At 37.6% G+C, this 14151-nt stretch overlaps 1 protein-coding gene across 1 annotated transcript; it reads right to left on the bottom strand.

The window, feature by feature from the left end:
• Positions 1-4646: 4646 nt before the first annotated feature.
• LOC142550645 (uncharacterized) lies at positions 4647-5928 on the bottom strand. Its single transcript, XM_075659724.1, has 2 exons — positions 5923-5928; positions 4647-5087 (listed from the first exon to the last, which is right to left on the bottom strand). The coding sequence occupies exons 1-2, from the start codon at positions 5926-5928 to the stop codon at positions 4647-4649; spliced, it is 447 nt and encodes a 148-aa protein (XP_075515839.1).
• Positions 5929-14151: the final 8223 nt, after the last annotated feature.

The following is a 14151-nucleotide window of genomic DNA, read 5'->3' as shown; positions in this document are numbered from 1 at the left end:
ACCAGATCTTGATAGAGTTCATAATGTTTTTCATGTCTCCATGCTCAGGAAGTATATTGCGAATCCTTCCCATGTTCTTCGTCACGAGCCATTGGATTTGATGCCGAATTTGACGTACCAAGAGATCCAGTCCAGATTCTGGATCGCAAAGTTAAAGTATTGAGAATCAATTGATTGAAGAAGCCACGTGGGAACCAGAGGATGAGATGAAAGTAAAGTATCCTGAGTTGTTTGCGTAGTGACATCAATTTCGGAGACGAAATTCCTTTAAGGAGGGGAGATTGTAATATCCAAGCTTGATGAACGGTAAGGTTTAAGATTTCTTATGTTTATAGACTATTTGGTTAAGTTTAAGTATAGTTTAGATGTTAAGAATTTGGATTTACGATTTCTAGTATTGTGGAATATAGATGGTGTGTAGTCATAGTGCAGCGTCGTTACGATTTAATTCATGATAATTTGTATGTTGAGCCAATTGGTATGAGGCCAATTGTAGTGGTTAGATAAGACATAGTGGTGCAACTTTCATGTTGAGAGTGTTGTTAAATTATGAGAAGAAGCGACGTTGCAATTCGATTTTAGTTGCAAAGAGTATATTGTTGGCTACAGAGGAGAGTGCACCCGCGGTCCATTATGCAGTGCACCCGCGGTGTTTGGGCATAACCTTCAGCGCACCCGCGGTAGGAAGGGCAGCGCACCCGCGGTCGTCGCCTTTGGATTTTCGGAAGTTGTTCAGCATGCCTAGCGCACCCGCGGTAAGAAGATTAGCGCACCCGCGGTCGATGAACAGTGAAGTCGTGTTTTCGAGATTTAAGTGATATAATAAAGAGTTTCCGTCATTTCCCTCATTCTTTCCTTGCACTTCTCGATTTTTCAGCTCAAGGGAGAGCTAGGGTTCTTATTTCCTTCTTTGATTTCTTTGATTCAAGCATCTAGTTGGGATATTGAAGTGAGAGCAAGATCATTTTGGGTTCAAGGAGCTAAGGTAATCTTGTGGCTTTAGTTATTTCTTGGTTTATGGTGTTGGGGGAAAATCATGGAATGTTTGATTGTGTTGGTTTTATGGTATGTGTTTGTGATTATTAAGTTGTTGATGATTCAATTCATGGTTTATTGTTGTAGGATTTGTACCAAGAGATTAGAATCAAGCTTTCTATTGGTAGTAAGTGGAATTCATTTCTTGTGCTCACATGAATTATATGTATTGTATTTGAATGGTTTTAATATGCTATTCCCTTCCATTTGATTCATTTTATGTATAAATACACTTTGTTGTATATTAGAGGCTTTTATATGTCTCAATTGTGTAAAAGGGAATGCAAGAGAATAGAGTATTCAAAGTGATTGATTTAATGCCAAAGAGAGAGTTCAAATGATTTATTGGACTGATAAAGAGATAGTCAGAGATTACATGCAATTAGTTGATCAACGACCATAGACTTATATCCCAACAGAGTAATCGATTTAAATCGATGGGATATAGGTACAGAGACAGATATACTATTGAAATATCAATCCACTAGAGAAAAGAGAAATACCATCGTTATGTTCATGTTCTACTATGTTATTCATGTTTAAGAGTTAGATGGTATTTAATGATTTCAAAGTCATGTTTTACAGAGTATGATATGTACAGATTGTTATGTAAGAGTTTCACTTGCTGAGTTTTATACTCATTCCAGTTATTTCATGTGATGCAAATAAGAGAGACGAGCCAGGACGTTGATTGGAGTTGGGGTCATATGCATACAAGAGGTGGAAGGAAGAAAGATATTTTGTTAGCTTTTTACATGATAAAAAATGATATTTCGTATTTTGATGCAACACTTGATTGATCATGTATATACTTTTGATTGTAATATTTTATGTCAAGAAAATTTTAAATCCTTCTTCCCTCCAAGTAAATTTTTAATATTCCGCTGTGTTATTTTATTAAATCAGTCGAGGGCGTTACAGGTGTGCTCTTGGAAGCTTGAAGATTTGTCTTTCCATTGAAGAGCTTAGTTGTTTGACAACAAAGTTGGAGCCACATCAATCTTTTAAGATTGATAGGTAATTTTCTAAAACATCCTATGAATGTCATTTTGTGTTTTATTGTATTTGCTACACACTATAGTTTTGGATGCTCAGTTTTCTTGCTAGAAAATAATTTTGAAACTTCCGTTGCGCAAGCGGGCACCTTAACAGATCCCTTTTCACTTGTATCTCTCAGTTTGAAACATATAAATTTCTTCTTTGATGTCTCCATTGAGGAATGCAGTCTTTACATCCATTTGCCATATCTCATAGTCAATCCTTGCCTTTGAGTATTACCTTTTGCAACCAGTCTTGCTTTGAAGGTCACTACCTTCCCATCCACCCTAGGCTTTCTCTTGTAGATCCATTTGCATCCTATGGGACGATTCCCTCATGTGGATCCACCAATGTCCATACTTGGTTTGAATACATAGAGTACATTTCAGACTGCATGGCTTCAAGCCATTTGATTGAATCAGTATCAGATATTGCTTCTTTGAAATTCATTGGATCACATCCAACACAATGCTCATCACGGCTTTGTTCATGAAGAAGCGTATATCTTGCAGGTGGTCTAATAACCTTATCAGACATTCTAGGAGCTTGTACTTCAAATACTGGTTGTTGGGAAATGGGTTCAACTTCTATAGTTGATAGAGTATCTTGAATTTTTTCAAGTTCTATCATCTTGCCTTTTCTATCTAATAGAAATTACTTTTTCCCAAAAGGTGGCATTTCTTGAAACAAATACTTTTGCTTCATTGGGATAATAAAAATAATATCCAATATAATTCTTTGGATATCCTACAAGTAGCACAAAGTGGATCTATTATCCAATTTTTCTCCCACTTTCTGCTTCACGTAAGCAGGACATCCCCATATTCACATGTAAGAATATTTGGGAGTTTTTCCCATCCATATCCACTGCTGCAGTATTGACATTATTCAACAAAATTGCTGTAGTTTTAAGCGCAAAGCCCCAAAACGACGTAGGCAATTTAGTGAATCCCATCATTGTTCGAACCATGTCCATCAAGGTTCGATTTCAACATTCAGAAACACCATTCAATTGTGGTGTTGCTGGTGGAGTCCACTGTGAGAGAATCTCATTCTCTTTTAGATAACCCAAAAGTTCAGCACTTAAGTATTCTCCACCTCAATCATATCGAAGTGCCTTAATACTTCATTCTAGCTGGTTTTCTATTTCAGATCTGAATTCTTTGAACTTTTCAAATGCTTCAGATTTGTGTTTCATCAAATAAACGTACCCATACCTCGAATGGTCATCAGTAAAGATAATGAAGTAGGAATGCCCAATTTTTGTGCTAACACTTAGCGGGCCACAAACGTCCGCGTGGATCAAATCCAGTAGACCATGTGCACGTTCCACGTTTCCATTGAATGGAGTCTTAGTCATCTTTCCTTTTAGACAGGACTCACAAGTAGGTAGAGAATTTATGTCTGACAAGTCAAACATGCCTCTCCCACTAACTTGTGTATCATTCTTTGGAAAATTTGACCTAGTCTAGCGTGTCATATTTGTGCGGGATTTGGATCTTTTATTTTTCTTTTGTTTGTTGTTGTTTTCGTATATGCTTGGACATTGTTTAACGGAATATCCTTTAATTTTAAGTTATAGAGATCGTTTGTTAGTTCTCCAGTTCCAATCAAACATTCATTCTTGTATAAATTGCAAACACCTTTAGCAAAAACTCAAGAATAACCATCGCTATCAAGCATAGAAATAGAAATAAAGTTTTTAACCAATTCAGGAACAAATAAAACGTCTCTCAGAAACAACTTAAAATTTTGTCCAAAATTAAAGTAACGTCTCCAATGGCAGTAGCAGCAACTCTTGCTCCATTCCCTAGTGTTAGAAAGGTTTCACTATCTCTAAGCCTCTTGCTTCTTCCCAACACCTGCAAATCATTGCATAGATGATAACCACATCAGGTATCCAATACCCAAGAAGAGAAATTAATAGAAACATTAACTTTAATATAAAACATACCATGGCCAGAACGCTTCTAGACAAGATACTCCTCGCAATTACGCCTCCAATGTCCAGGCTTGTTGCAATGGAAACAGACTTGTTCTGACTTGTTAGGCTTTGTGGCCCCGGAGTTGGTTTCTTGCATGGATTCTTGTTGGGCTTGTTCTTCTTCAGAGGGGCAGAACGCTTCTTGCCTTTATTTGGGGCTCCCTTTTTCGTACCAGACGAAGAACCCACTAGAAGAACAGGATTTTCCTTTTTAATCATGGCCTCATAATAATAAATTTAATCGAGTATTATCTATTTTGGAATCACAATCATAGATAACTCAATTAAAATACATAAAATAAAATAGCAGTTTTAGTTATTTTTATTTGATTGGAAGACCAAAAACTACATAAAGAAATTTTTTTTTCCCAAAAATAAAAATAATTTTAATTTTGAATGCATGAATGAGCTATTAAAAGTAAAAAATGTAGATTTTTTTACCTGTTTTTGCAGTGTAGGAGAACAATTAAATAAACGTAAATTAGTTGAGACAGTTGAGAGATGGTTGAAATTGAACATCTAATAACATAAAAAAATGAATGAATAAAATATTGACCATGTTTTAATAATAAATTTAATCGAGTATTATCTATTTTGGAATCACAATCATAGATATCTCAATTAAAATATCAGTCGAAAGCTCATTAGGAATAACCACATCGAGTCCCACCAATCTCTCGATGAGCCCAATCATCCTAACACCATGCTCATGGACCGAAGTCCCATCTCGCAAGCGTGTAGTCGTGAGTTCTTTCACAGTAGCATGTCTCTCTAAACGAGTTTGTACAACATACAATTCTTTCAGATGAAGAAGAATGTCAGCAGCATTCACCGCCTCCTCGAACCTCCTATGAAGTTCATTCGACATAGAAGCCAACATGTAGCTCTTAGCTTGAAGATCATGGTCCCACCATTTCTCAAGATTAGCTAACTCAGTCCTAATGATATCAAGAGCTGTCTCCTTTGGTGGCTTCTTATCAAGCACATACGCAATCCTTTCGGAGTCCAGAACAATCTTTAAATTTCGAAACTGTCATGATAGTTAGGGTCAGTCAATTTGTTTTGATCGAGAATGATTGAAAGTGGGTTATGAGTAAACATCATAAATATACTGAAAAAGAAAACAGATAATGGATACTGATAATTTTAAAATAATTCTAAGATATAAAATATGGATTTCATTTTATAAATTTTCCTCCCACTATTTTGACATAACTACCACCCTCTGATGAAAAATGAAAATCGTATTTCCTTAGTGGCATGTAGAGTCCAATTAGCCAATTATAATCCTGAATAATATCAGCCAATTATAATTTCTAAAAGATAGAATCCAATTGCATCCTTATGCAACCTCCGTGTGTTTCGCCTCACATTTAATAAGGATCCAATAATATGACGCCGTTTATTTTCAAGTGTCAAACCAACCTATCAATATTGAACTTTAGTGGACGGTCGCAATGATTTTGTAAGGCCCGAGAGTATATCATTTTAATTCGAGATTATTTAATTGATGAATTGATGTGATCATGGAAGGACAAGCTCCGAGGAAGACATGGGAAAGCATGGAATATGTGTGGAGGACAGAAGACCTCGCGAACATGTGGAGAGATGAGGAGCGCATATGCGCGAGCAGCCAAACGTCGAGACAGAAAGTCTCGCGCATATGCGCGAGACGAGGCGCGCATATGCGCGAGCAGCTGAAGTTCTAAGCGCTGAGACAGTAAGTCTCGCGCATATGCGCGAACATTGGATGCGCATATGCGCGAGAAGTGATGTATGAAAAATGTGACACATGTCTTGCCATGCATATTAACATGTAAACAAACCCTCCGTCCACTTCAGAATTGAGCAGCAAGAACCGAGACCTCCATGCTTAGAAATCCTCAAGCTTCTTCATATCTTAGAAATTTGATTGTGCAAGATCTGGCCATCCGATTTTCGATCCGAGCATAGTTCCGTTCTTCTCTCGTCAAGAGCTTCGAAGGGATATTTTGTATTGAAGGCTTCGAACTCAAGAATTCAACTTCGAAACCGGTAGAATAACGTACAAAGCAAGATTGAGATTGGTTGAGTCAAACCAAAAACCGAGAAAAGAAATGTATAAATCAATGTTAAACCGTGATAGATAACTCGAGTAAGATATGACTTGAGTTCCCAAACCCATTTACTAAATTGTTATCGCTTTGATGTGTTTGAAATTCTTGAGATTAATATGCTAAGTCTATTGAGTTATAAAAAAGCATGTATTATGAGATAGACATCTTGGATGAGTCTTTGGTAGATGTGCCAAGTCATTGGACGTTTGGTTTATATTGATGCGCTTAGGAGAAAGATTGACTCCTATTGTAGACACTCGATATAGTGTGCTGAAGTCCGGGAATAAGGACGTACCACCACCTCGAATGGGAGAGTAGGTGGGAGACTTGTTACTTTCTTATTCAAACCGATATCCCTAGATAAGAGTCGAGTCAAAAATTAAGAGTTAAAGAGTTTGATTTAAAGCTTTATATCGACTTATGTTTTCTTAGACTATGATACATGTTCTTTGACAAAGGTTTTATGCTTTTGTATATGCTTGTATGAAATGCATGTATACCTTGTTTATACTGGGAAATATGTTTCTCACCGGAGTTATCCGACTTTTGTTGTGTTTGTATGTGTGCATGACAACAGGTGTGACAGGATCTGGGTCGAGAAGAACATGACAGAACAAGATTAGAGTGGTAATCCGGGCTTAGATGTAAAAACTAGTTGTTCAACAATTGAAATGTGGTTGATAAACACTAGTTTGTTATGACTTTATTTTGAACAAGTTTTGTATCTTTGATCATGTTGTAGATATTGAACTTGATCTTGTAAATTGAATAAAATAGAGCATAACTTGTTGTAGTATTTTAGACACTTGTTTATGAGGTGCTCGATTTAAAAAAAATAAAATTTTGACCTAGCTTATTTAATTGATCCATTTAATCCTAATGATGATTGAAGAAAATGAGTTAGTGTCGGGGTCCCCACAACAGGTGGTATCAGAGCTGTATGTTCCTTAGACTGAAATAGAAGCGAGTGAGCGGGGTACATTGAGTTTTCTTTATTGCTTCTGTGGTACTAGCATGTGATTTATTGTAAGGTTGATTTGCATAATTTTATGCTAGTATAAAAGCATGTTTTACTTCTTTAGAAAATACATGTTTACCTAATTATCTGAATTGATTGCAAACGTGTATTATTGGAGAATGAATCAGAACCGATTCTTGATCAGAAGTATGATGATCAGAGGAGAACTGAGACAGATTTGCTAGATTTGATTACTAACTATTTTGATAATCAGATATGCCTCCTCGAAAATTCCAGAACAGGGTAGTACTTCAAATAATCCGATGGATGTTACAACGACACCCATGGAAACACTGTTAAAGAGAATTCAGTCATTCAGACCGCCGACTTTGAAAGGCACTGAGACGTCTATCGATTGCGAGAGCTGGCTTGATGATATTGAGATGTTGTTTGATTCCCTTGACTATACAGATGAGCGTAGAGTCAAACTGATTGGGCACCAGTTACATGAAGTGGCAAAAAAATAATGGCTCACAACCAAGAGAGTTTTGGAGTATCGAGGTACGGTGATTACTTGAAAGATATTTAAAGCCAAATTTTAATAATGATTTTTCCCAGTATCGTACCGAAAGGACAAGGGTGCAGAATTTGCAAACTTGAAACAGGGTCATCTGAATATTGAAGAATACGTGCCCAAATTCTCTACATTGCTACGTTTTGCTCCTCATGTTGCTGATAGTGATGAAGCGATGGCTGATCAGTTTATCAATGGATTGAATCCTGATATTTTTACACTGGTAAATATAGGGCGACCAAACAATTTTCTGATGCCTTAGACAAAACAAAAGGAGATGAAGCGGGCTTGATCAAGCAGCGAGGAACTTCATATGTCGCTCAGACACAGAAACAGCAACAACCTTCAGCCAAGTTCCACCAACCACCTCCCATATTTGATAGTGGCGGTAGCAGCAGCGGAAATAAGGATACTCTGAAAGCCCGAGGGAAACAGTAAAAAGAAGTCTGGAAGTAGTTCATCTAGCTCCAGTGGCTCACGACAGACTGGTTCTGGCCAGAGTTCCAATTATACAGGGGTCTATTGCAGAACATGTGGAGGAAGACATCTAACAGAGCAATGCCAAGGAGTGTTTGGTAGTTATAACATATGTCGACAGCCGGGACACTTTGCCAAAGTCTGTCCACAGCGAGGTTCTCAACGATCCCAGGGAGCAGGATCATCTGAATCAGTGGCTCAGGCTGATAGACGATCATCTTCTATTCACTCTTTCCAGCCACCAACTAACCAGTCACAGCCAAGGCCAGAAGGAAGCCAGACTGTTAGCCAGCCTCCGAGACAACAGGCCCGAGTGTTTGCATTGACCGAGGAACAAGCTTAGAAAGCAACTGATGATGTGGTTGCAGGTAACTGTTCTCTTTTTGGTTACCCTGCTTATGTGTTGATAGATATGGGTGCATCCCATACTTTTATCTCTGGGCGATTTGCATTGATACATGATTTTTCTGTTGAGTCTTTATCTACTGCAGTATCTGTCTCTTCACCTTTGGGGAGAGGTCTTATATCAGTAAATTCTGTTAGACATTGCATGCTGCAGTATGTTGGTAATGAGATAGAGTTAACTTGTATTGTACTCGGGTTGTATGATTTTGACTGCATTATTGGTATTGATATGCTAACCAAGTACAGAGATACCGTAGATTGTTTCCAGAAAATTATAAGATTCAGACCTGAGATGGCTGATGAATGGAAATTTTACGGTAAGGATTCCAGAGCTCGAATTCCTTTAGTATCTGCTTTGTCTATGACTCGCTTTTTCTATGACTCGATTATTACAGAAGGGAGCAGAGGGATTCCTTGCGTATTCAGTAGATGTACTGAAGTCGAGCCCTTCATTGGCAGATTTGCCAGTGGTATGTGAGTTTTCTTACGTCTTTCCAGATGAGATTCCGGGTTTGCCTCCAGTCCGAGAAATACACTTTAGCATTGAACTGATACCAGGTATAGTACCTATTTCAAAAGCTCCATACAGAATGGCACCAGTTGAACTGAAAGAATTGAAAGATCAGCTAGAGGATTTACTAGCCAAGGTTTACATCAGACCGAGTCTTTCTCCTTGGGGTACTCCAGTACTGTTTGTCAGAAAGAAAGACGTTTCAATGAGACTCTGTATTGATTATCGGCAATTGAACAAGGCTACGATAAATAATAAATACCCTTTGCCTCGTATTGATGACCTATTTGATCAGTTGCAGAGTTCTTCTGTTTATTCCAAGATCGATCTGAGATCTTGATATCATCAGTTGAGAGTCAGAGATTCTGATATATCGAAGACAGCATTCAGAACTAGGTATGGCCACTATGAATTTATAGTCATGCCGCTTGGTTTAACGAATGCTCTAGCTGTGTTTATGGGTTTGATGAACCGTATATTTCAGAAATAACTTGATGACTTTGTGATTATCTTTATTGACGATATTTTGATTTATTCGAAGAATCTGATTGATCATGCTGAGCATTTGAGAATTGTATTGAAGACTTTGAGAGTTGAAAAATTGTATGCAAAGCTATCGAAATGTGAGTTTTGGCTGAAACAAGTTGTATTTCTAGGGCACATTATATCTGGAGATGATATTTCTGTTGATCCTAGCAAAGTTGAGGCTGTGATCAATTGGCCTAGACCGACATCAGTGCTAGAGATACGCATTTTCATGGGTTTAGCGGGCTACTATCGTCGATTCATCAAATATTTCTCCAGTATTGCTAAGCCGATTACTCAGCTGACCCAGAAGAATGCCCCTTTTGTTTGGTCAAAAGCGTGTGAATCCAGTTTCCTGGAGTTGAAAAAGAGATTAACCAGTGCTCCGGTGTTGACTATCCCGTCAGGTACTGGTGATTTTTTTTATTGTGATGCTTCTCACAGGGGACTAGGTTGTATTTTGATGCATCGAGGACATGTTATTGCTTATGCCTCGAGACAATTAAAACCACATGAGACTCGCTACCCGATTCATGATCTTGAATTGGTTGCCATCGTATCTGGCGACACTATCTATATGGTGAGAAATTTGAAATTTATTCTGATTACAAGAGTTTGAAATATCTTTTTTCATAGTCAGAACTGAATATGAGACAACGTATATGGCTTGATTTGTTGAAATATTTTGATTGTGAAATCAAATACTACCCGGGGAAATCAAATGCAGCAGCTGATGCACTGAGTCGAAAGGTATGTTCTTTATCCCTATCGACGATTGGCGTCTCGAATTTGATTGAAGATTTCTGTCTTTCTGGATTAGTATCTGAGACAGATTGTAAACCTCTGAGACTTCGTACCATTCAAGTTGAAACCAGAGCTGATTTTACGAATGAAAGAAATATAGAAAGTCGATCAGAATATTCAGAATTCGATTGCGATGGTTAGATCAGGGCATCAATCAGAATATCAGGTTCGTGATAATGTGTTATATGTCAATAATCGTCTTGTTGTACCAAATGTTTCAGACTTGAGACAACATATTTTGACAGAAGCACACTATAGTCGTTTTAGTATTCATCCTGGCACTTCAAGAAAAGCTTCAATCAACAACACTCATACGATAAAACCGTTGTCTTTTTTCTTTTAACAACGATTTTAACAAAAACCGTTGTCGTAGCCTAAAAAACCACGCTAATAGACAACGGTTTTTTAAAAACCGTTGTCTTTTATGTGTCTACGACAACGGTTTTTAAAAACCATTGTCTTTGATTTTTAAAAACCGTTGTCTTTTTAAAAACCCGCTAATAGACAACGGTTTTTAAAAACCGTTGTCTTTGATTTTTAAAAACGCGCGAGCGTTTTTTTTTTTGTTACAACAACGGTTTTTAAAAACTGTTGTCTAAGAGCTTTTTTTTTGCTACAACAACGGTTTTAACAAACGTTGTCTATGAGCGGTTTTTTTTTAGAGTACGACAACGGTTTTTAAAAATCGTTGTCTTTTGGATGGTTTTTTTGGGCTACGACAACGGTTTGTGTAAACCGTTGTCTATATAAGATTCTGTCAAGGGTCAAAGACAACGGTTTGTGTAAACCGTTGTCTTTCGGATGGTTTTTTAACTACGACAACGGTTTTTTAAAACGTTGTCGTTTCTTAGTGTTTTATTTGGTTAAAGACAAAAGTTTTTGAAAAAACATTGTCGTAGTTTCTAATTTTTTTTTTAAAATCGGTTAATATTTAGCGACGGTTTTACAAAATACCGTCGCTAAATTTAAATTTAGCAACGGTTTTAAACTCCCGTCGCTAACTTTATCGATAGTTTCCGCCTGTTCGTCGCTAAATTTAGCGACAGTTTATATCACATCGTCGCCGATTTACTTTAGCGACGGTTAAAGCACAACCCGTCGCTAGTAGCTACGGTTTAGTCAAATACCGTCGCACAAGTGTCTATAAATTTCAACATCCTTAGTCATTTTCTTCACACCCCAACTCATTTTCTTAGTTAGTTTTACATCTAAATTTTTTTTTATTCCACGTTTTGTCTAGGATTTTCCTTAAACTCAAATTTTAAGTTAAATATTATAAATATATTAATTTAGTAAGATTGTTAGTTTATTTTTTTAGGTTAATCAAATTATAACCGTAAATTTTTTTTAATTTTACAAAAAAAAATAGCGACAGAAATTATAAAAAAACCGTCGCTATACAAACCGTCGCTAATGAGCGACGGAAAACCAAAATTGTCACGATTAGCGACGAAATTGTTTAGAAAAACCGTCGCAAAATTTTTGTTTAACAACGATTTTTCAATGATACAACAACGGTTTTTCACCGTTGTCTTTGAGAGCACCCTTTTAGCCACAGTGCCTTTAACAACGGTTTTATTACGCAGTGTCTTTGAGCGCACCCTTTTAGCCACCGTTGTCTCTGACATAAATTTCTGACATCCGATCGTTGTCTTTCGCCTTTTTTCTTGTAGTGTGGTGGCAAAAAGATGTACAATGATCTGAATAAACAATATTGGTGGAAAAAGATGAAATAAGATATCGCAGATTTTGTGTCCAGATGTTTGAATTGCCAACAGGTGAAAGCATAAAGAGAGAAATCAGGAGGTCTATTGCATAGCTTATCTATTCCAGAATGGAAATGGGACCACATTTCCATGGATTTTGTTACGAAGCTACCAGGATCCTCCCGAGGTTGTGATGCAATTTGGATCGTTATTGACAGATTGACCAAATCAGCATGTTTCATTCCTTACCGAATGACGTACAGACACGATCAGATGTCAGAAATTTATGTCAGAGAATTGGTTAGATTGCATGAAGTGCCAAATTCCATTGTATCAGATCGTGACCCTCGATTTACTTCGCACTTTTGGCACAGTTTGCAACAAGCTCTAGGTATGAAATTACACTTGAGTACTGCATATTATCCTCAGACAGACGAAAAATCAGAAAGAACTATATAGACATTGGAGGATATGCTTAGAGCTTTAGTGCTAGACTTTGGCACTAGTTGGCAAGATTCCTTACCACTTTGTGAATTCTCATACAACAACAGTTATCAGACGAGTATAGAGATGGCTCCATTTGAAGCTTTGTACGGCAAGAAGTGCAGATCCCCTCTCTACTGGGATGATATCTTCGAGGTACCTGAACTTGGGCCTGACATGATTCGAGATATGACTGAAAAAGTAAATCTGATTCAGCAGAGAAAGAAGACAGCTCAGGATAGACATGCCAAATATGCAAATGTTTGACGTCGACCTTTAGAATTTGAGCAAGGAGACAGAGTATTTCTGAAAATTTCTCCTTTCAGAGGCGTTGTCAGATTTGGAAAGCGAGGGAAGTTGTCTCCACGTTATATTGGTCCATATGAGATTCTTGAAAAGATAGGTAATCGTGCATATCGACTCGATCTTCCTCCTTCTCTATCGGGAATACATGACGTCTTTCATGTGTCTATGCTACGGAAATATCTTCCTGATGCTTCTCATGTTCTTCAGCCTGACGAGGCAGAACTCAATGAAACTCTGAGTTATTTTGAAAAACCACTTCAGATTCTAGATCGTAAAGAAAAGCAGCTCAAAACGAAGACTATTCCGCTGGTTAAAGTTCAGTGGAGTCGTCATGGCATTGAAGAAGCTACCTGGGAGACTGAATCAGACATGAGACAGAACTTTCCAGAGTTTTTTCACTGATGTGAGTTTCTTATTTAGCTTCAGTTATATCTTCTAATGTTATGTAATTTGATTGCCTGCGATTTCGAGGACGAAATCATGTTTCAGAGGGGGAGAATTGTAAGGCTCGAGAGTATATTATTTTAATTCGAGATTATTTAATTGATGAATTGATGTGATCATGAGAGGACAAGCTCCGAGGAAGACATTGGAAAGCATGGAATACGTGTGGAGGCCAGAAGACTTCGCGCACATGCACAGAGACGAGGCGCGCATATGCGCGAGCAGCCAAACGCCGAGACAGAAAGTAAGTTCTAAGCGCCGAGACAGTAAGTCTCACGCATATACACGAACATTGGATGTGCATATGCGTGAGAAGTGCTATATGAAAAATGTGTCACATGTCTTGCCATGCATATTAACATGTAAACAAACCCTCCATCCAATTTAGAATTGAGCAGCAAGAACCGAGACCTCCATGCTTAGAAATCCTCAAGCTTCTTCATATCTTAGAAATTTGATTGTGCAAGATCCGGCCATCCGATTTTTGATCCGAGCATAGTTCCGTGCTTCTCTCGTCAAGAGCTTCGAAGGGATATTTGGTATTGAAGGCTTCGAACTCGAGAATTCAACTTCGAAACCGGTGGAAGAACGAACAAAGCAAGATTGAGATTGGTTGCATCAAACCAAAACTGAGAAAAGAAAGGTATAAATCAATGTTAAATCGGGATAGATAACTCGAGTAAGATATGACTTGAGTTCCCAAAACCATCTACTAAATTGTTATTCCTTTGATGTGTTTGAAATTCTTGAGAATAATATGCTTAGTCTATTGAGTTATATAAAAGCATGTATTATGGGATAAACA

This window comes from Primulina tabacum, chromosome 7, assembly GCF_025594145.1.
Source record: "Primulina tabacum isolate GXHZ01 chromosome 7, ASM2559414v2, whole genome shotgun sequence".
Taxonomy (NCBI): Eukaryota; Viridiplantae; Streptophyta; class Magnoliopsida; order Lamiales; family Gesneriaceae; genus Primulina; species Primulina tabacum.
This window is presented reverse-complemented; position numbering and strand designations above follow the sequence as displayed.